The sequence below is a fragment of the Aristolochia californica genome, unplaced genomic scaffold, assembly GCF_029961685.1.
Source record: "Aristolochia californica isolate CCGP_79_NKW_82.1479 unplaced genomic scaffold, dmAriCali1.0.hap1 SCAF_2, whole genome shotgun sequence".
NCBI classification, from domain to species: Eukaryota; Viridiplantae; Streptophyta; class Magnoliopsida; order Piperales; family Aristolochiaceae; genus Aristolochia; species Aristolochia californica.
In genome coordinates, this window is record NW_027181881.1 from 50,681,086 (window position 1) to 50,687,085 (window position 6,000).

The 6,000-nt window shown below is 43.5% G+C and overlaps 1 protein-coding gene across 1 annotated transcript; it reads right to left on the reverse strand.

Annotated features, from left to right (window-relative positions):
- Positions 1–2,839: 2,839 nt before the first annotated feature.
- Positions 2,840–4,504, reverse strand: LOC137955331 (protein DETOXIFICATION 55-like). The gene is made up of 2 exons (XM_068802231.1): positions 4,460–4,504; positions 2,840–4,318 (listed from the first exon to the last, which is right to left on the reverse strand). Exons 1-2 carry the CDS (start codon positions 4,502–4,504, stop codon positions 2,849–2,851), a joined length of 1,515 nt encoding a protein of 504 aa, XP_068658332.1. The 3' UTR covers positions 2,840–2,848.
- Positions 4,505–6,000: the final 1,496 nt, after the last annotated feature.

The window sequence follows — 6,000 nt, forward strand, 5'->3', positions numbered from 1 at the left end:
GGGCTGAGTTTTTATTTCAACTTAGTTATTTTCAAGGAATAAAAACTTTTTAGTTGTTGTTGTTTGAGATCAGAAGAAGACTTCTACTCGTCCATGCAATTGTCAAATAAAAAAAAATATTCTAGCTTGTCATGACGGATCATGTTCTCTTCGTCTCCCTCTCTTCATTTTCTCTATGACGTTTGAACTTATGTTTCTTTTTTGTCCAAGTATGATTTGGAGGACATAATTACCTTTTCTTAATAGTGGTTGTTGAGATATTTTGAGTCACAAGTAATTAGTTGTATGATTTGGAACCAATTTGAAAATGTAGCTATTTGAGTCATAAATCAACCTTTTTATGACCCAATCCTGTACGCTTTGAGGCACTTGTACCGTCAATTTATTTGTTACCTAAATCAGTTCAAAATTATATATGTTCAATCATAAGCCAACCTTTTGTAACCTAAATCAATTCGTGTTGTTGGCCTATTTGCTGCTTATTTGTTTGGCAGGATGGGCGGTTGATGGGCCACTAGGTAGTCTAACAAGAGTTCATTATTGTGGCCAAGATTATTTGAAGCTCTTGAAGGTTTTTGTATTTGTGACTTACGAAGAACTTCTTGTTGTTATTCATAGTCAATTCTCAATAGTTTAGTGCTTAGTACAAACCATTTTTCTCTTCCTCTCAAGGTTTTTGGATGTGCATGTTTTGTCCATGTCACATTTCCACAAAAGAGTAAACTTGTTCCTCGTTCTATAAAGTGTATTTTCTTGAGGTACTCTCGCACCCAAAAAGGGTATGTCTATTACAATCTTACCCTTCATAGGATGCCTGTATCTCGGGATGTGACCTTCTTTGAGGACACCTCATTCTACTCCTTGAATGATGCTCCTCCAGGTTTGTCATTTCCTCCTATCACTCCTTGTCCACTTGTGCCCTTCAATGTTGAAATTACTCAACCCCTTGAAGCACCGACACCTTGTTAGGAATTAAACACCCTAAGAAGTATTATCTTTGATTTAGTTATTTGATTCAATCTTTATGCTTGAACTTGATTGGAGCCTTGAATGATCTATCAAGTGAAATACAACCTTCCTTGGCCGACTAGATTCAATGTTATAACTAGTCTCTACTTGATGCTTGGTGAGGAAATTTAGTCTTATATTGTAGTTATGAGTTTCAAAGATGGTAGCACCAGTAGCGGTGTAGATGATTACTTGACGCTACCTTTACTACAAGAATTTGGTAGAACTTCGGTTTAAATTGTGAGGTATTGGGGGAGATGATGAAGTTGCAACAAAGTGTCCATTTATTGCGAGCTTTATGAGAATTTCTACATGTTGCGGCAAGATTTATGCTTGTTATAGGCTCTTTGAGAATTTTACTATAGTCTAACATCCAGAAATCTCTATAAGATTTCTCTAGCATTTTCTCCCCTCTAAAAAGCCATCCTCGAAGCTCATTCATTTAACCCTATAGAGGGTTCCTATTTATAGCACTGTGGAGCACCTTTTATCTCTCCCTTATCTTCTCCTTCTCTCCTTGACTAGCTACACATACCAGGGAAGGAGACTTTTTCTTCTTTCCATGATAACATGTCACCTCATTTTATCTATTGGAGTTACCTCTTCCCTTTAGGTAGAGTTGTCCTGTGGCATCACGTGTCACCTAAGTGCCACCTCCTCTGTATTATGTGGCGCTAAGGTGGTATTCTTTTCTAATTTGATTTTGGTGGTGGCCTATCACAATCCCCTTTATCTTAATCGTTGATTATAAGTTATGATCTTAACAATTGACCCAAATTTTAACCAAAACTTTGAGTTTGATAATTAACTAATTGTTTGACAAAACTTCCTTCTCATGACCATTGAGATCATGAGTTGAACCAAGTTAAAGGCGACAGCAGCCTCACAGGGTTATGTTCTAAATAGAAACCAGATTTGGAATCCTTGCACCTGGCAATCCATCTGATGCTCGGAGCAGCTGATTGGCCTTCTGTATAGATTTGCAGAACCGAATGGTCCTGACTCCATTTCTCTTAAACTGTGTTTTATTATTTTTCAGTGAAAACTCACATGATTTGAATCCAGTAAATTATGTCTATTTAGTTTTCCTATCCTTGCTGTAGGTCTGGAGTATGAGACGGTTCACCCTCTTGTTTGTGAATCCAACTCTCCAAATGTTCTTTGTTAAAGTGGCAAGGCCATTAAAACCAGTTGCTCCTTCGACTCCTGTCGCTAGTATCAAATTTGGTATCTGTGATTCGAGGTTGCGACAATGGAGACCAGATTTGCGGAGACCGAAAAAAGTGAGAATATCTAAAACAAGGGTTCCTCATTCGTTTTTTTGTGAATGAAGCCCATCGACGGAGTGTAAATACGTAACAGTACTCCTCTATCAGAAGCTTCTCTCTTTTTGTTTTTCAGCACATCTCAATTCTCAACCCAAAAGGATGTAAGATATTACAGCTATGTAGGTTAGATTTCCCTGTCGTTTTGGTCTTTTGTCCTGTTTGTTTCATATTCTTCATCTGTTTAGCCTCTTTCCAGTTGCGAAATCCAAATCCTGTGTAAATAGTGGCTTCTGAGTTCCACTAAATCTTGCTTAATTTAGAATACGAACTTGCCGCTTTTTTCCATTTTCCGCATGATTTTTCCAATCAACATGGAGAAGATGCAGATACAGCAACTAAGCTACATTCAAGAAGGCACTCTGCAAATGCTCATATACACCACCAATCAGTTATATTTATCAGAATATAATATTATACAAGCAGCCCTTTATGGGATAAAAGACGAACATGATTGAACTGGTATCGACGCCCCTTTTGTAGTCATTCCATTTTGTACCCTCCGTCTTCCACAGTCACGTCTCACAGGAAAGTTGTTTCAGAAACTCCACATCTTCTCCTTCGCCGGCCTTCGGCGTTTGGATTTCAGGTGCGCAGCCGCCGATGCCTGCCAAGTCCTTGGCTCTCAACGATTCCCGCTCCCAGTCCATCCTGTAAACTACGGATGCGATGGAGAGAGCACAGGTCATCTGGGCTGCTAGTAGCCCATAGCAGAGGCCCATGAATCCTGTCTCGAAAAAGAAGGCGGAGACAATGGCCACAGGAGCTCCCACTAGGTAGAAAGAGTAGAGGTTGATGGTGGCCCCCACGGACGGCCGAGCGCTGCCGCGGAGCACCCCGCACCCCGTCGTCTGTGGGCAGTTCACCAGCTCGCACAGACCGATTATGGGCAACACGCTCACCGTTAGCTTTACCGTGTTCTCGTCGTTGGTGAAGATTCTACTCCATCCTCCCCTTCCCAGCGTCGTCCATAACAGCCCAATAACGGACACTAACATAGCCGCCGCCATTGATACTGCCGTCGCCAACCTTGCCCTTTCCGGTCGCCCGGCACCCAGTTCCAGCCCTACCCGTGTTGACACCGCCGAGCTCAGGGCCATGGGTAGGGTGTACATGAGCGACGTCGTCTGTATAACGATCGCCGAGGTGGCTAATGTAACATGGGGTTCTGCTAGATAACCAGCGGCAACTGTCATGAACTCGTACCACCACCACTCTAGGCAGACACCGAGGCAGCTAGGCAGCGCCAGCTGCAGAAGTTTGCTCCATTCGTCTCCCATTGCGGTTGAAGGTGGTGGTGGGTGTACGGAGACGGGGAGAGGCGTTGAGAGAGGGCTGTGAGTGGTACTAGCACTGGCTCGAGTCTCCAGCATGACGCAGAGAAGAAAAAAAAGAGTAATAAAATTGGTACAGAAGTTGGCGGCTGCTACTCCTTGGACTCCCATATGAAGGTTGTGGGCGAGTAAGGAGGTAAGAGGGACGTGAAAGACAACTGAGAGGGAGGTGCACCACATTAACTGTTTGACAGAGCCCTCGTTCCGAAGATAGATCCGTATAGGATGAAGGAAGCTGTTGGCGATGAGGTCCGGTAGGGCGAAGCGGCAATAAAGGCTAGCAATCCGGGTTACGTCGGCGTTCTGATGAAGACTCAGCATGATGGATTCAAGATTAAGCCAGAGCAAGGCAATGGGTATGGAAGCGAAGAGCAGCATGAGGATTGTTCTTTGCAGGGTGAGTGTAACTAAGGAGAGGTTGCGGGAGCCGAAAGCCTGGCTGCAGAGAGGGTCCATCCCCATGGCGAGGCCGGAAAGCACAGAGTAGCCAGTGATGTTGGTGAATCCGATAGCAAGAGCTCCGCCTGCAAGTTCCAGGCGGCCGAGCCTCCCCATGCAGGCCACAGAGACGAGACTCCTCAGGTAGCCCACCAAGTTGATGGCTGCTATGGGCAAGCCTATGTCCATCATGCGTTTTAGCTCCTCCACAATCTAAGAAAACAAGCAAAGAGCGAGAAAGCGAGGCAACAAGAGAATAAAATGATGATCAGGAAATGCGAGAGGAAGAAAATAAGATGAAAAACGCAGCGCATATGGTTTTAAGGGATCTTCTTTGGGCTAAAGGTATAGTACCTCTGCCACTGTCGGGTACTTTTCTACCTGATCGCTTGCAAACATCTCTTTGTTCCTTTTCTGCTTTGCCTTTTGCTGCTGGACGCTTTTGTAGTAGCTGAGGAGAGCTTTAATGGCGAGCCGAGGAAAGAAAGAGAGATCGAATTTTAACCACCGAGTGATGAAACCGCCACTGAGGTAGTGCAGGGACAAGAGATCAAGGCAGAGCTACGTTATTTATAATATATATAATATAATATAATATATATATATTGTATATATATATATATGCCTTAGATACATGTCTGTAGTTTCCGTTGGACGACGAAGTTGCAGTTTTTGTCTGTTTTCCGCGCTCACCGAACGTGTCATTTTCTCTATTCATGCCTCCTTGAATGCTTATACACGCGGTTTCAGTGTATAAGAAGCCGCCTCCATTGTCAGCCGCTGGCAGGATAATTAAAAAACAAGCACGTCCATCCCGCTTACCATATAAAGAGTTCAAAATGCCCTGCCTTCTAAATCAACAACTTTACCCAGTTCATCAACCAGGGGTCAGACTCTAAATTAAGCGACCATATTCCAAAGCTGTGTATAGTCGGCATGGACAGCAGCCCACGGATCAGTTTCCTCTAATGGCGACGCACACGAGTCCGTGTCGAGAGTCCATGGTCCATTCATGACACTACGTCACCGGCCAGTCCGACACTTTCATGTGAAAGACGAGGGCATTTTGAGAAGAATTGGGTTTGAGGGATTCAGGTGGACCCCTGCAATTACGTTGCGGAGATTCTAAACACTCGTCTCGGTTATAAGGTTCCAGTAGGTTGCTTCCTTTAAAAAACGAGCAAGTTTCTTCGCTTACCTGTCTTTCTGATTTGGCAGGGAAAGGAAGCAGACGACGTCAGGCTTTTAATCAAACACTTATTAAGCGACCGATCATGAATTGTACTTTGGGAGTTTGAAAAGTTCTTGAGCAGGTCTCGTGGTATTCGAGTCGGAGAACCATCTAACACCTGCTTATTGTCCTACTCTTGGGAAGCTTCTTGTTTGATTACATCACGATCGGTTCCATCCGTTACATGTCATCTTGGTGTATGCGGCTGTGTTTATTGTTGCTTTTTTTTTTTTTTATCAGTTCGTTTGTGGCTGAGCCGACCACCTGCTCGAGTTAGGAGATGAACAGAAGCAAAACTGAGCGACAACTAGTGCAAAATCGTCAAGTTCCCGTCCTTTTTCTTGGAAAAAATTATATGGGTTCCCTGAATCAACAGACTGGTTTAATGGAGAACCCACCAGAGTATATGTTCACAGGCAAAGGAGAAAAGTAGCTTGACGATCACTTTCGAAACAATGGCCTACCCAGTGGAACCATTATAACCGTTGTCCAATAATTGCAGAAACCCATAGACGAATCCTGATCAGTTTAACTTTTTTTTTCTTTTGAGTTGCAGTTTGTTGCAGAATGACAACCAAATCATATAGATTGGAAGGCAAATTAACAGGGATTAGCTCAGGGGTTTTTAGCCTTGCTATGTGGTCCCAATTTACCAACCGATTGG

Excerpts from the sequence above, each read along its gene's own strand:
- LOC137955331 (XM_068802231.1), bottom strand. The coding sequence starts at position 4,504 with ATGTTTGCAAGCGATCAGGTAGAAAAGTACCCGACAGTGGCAGAG. Across the intron at positions 4,319-4,459 it reads AGTACCCGACAGTGGCAGAG|ATTGTGGAGGAGCTAAAACG; the intron begins GTACTATACCTT and ends TTGTTTTCTTAG.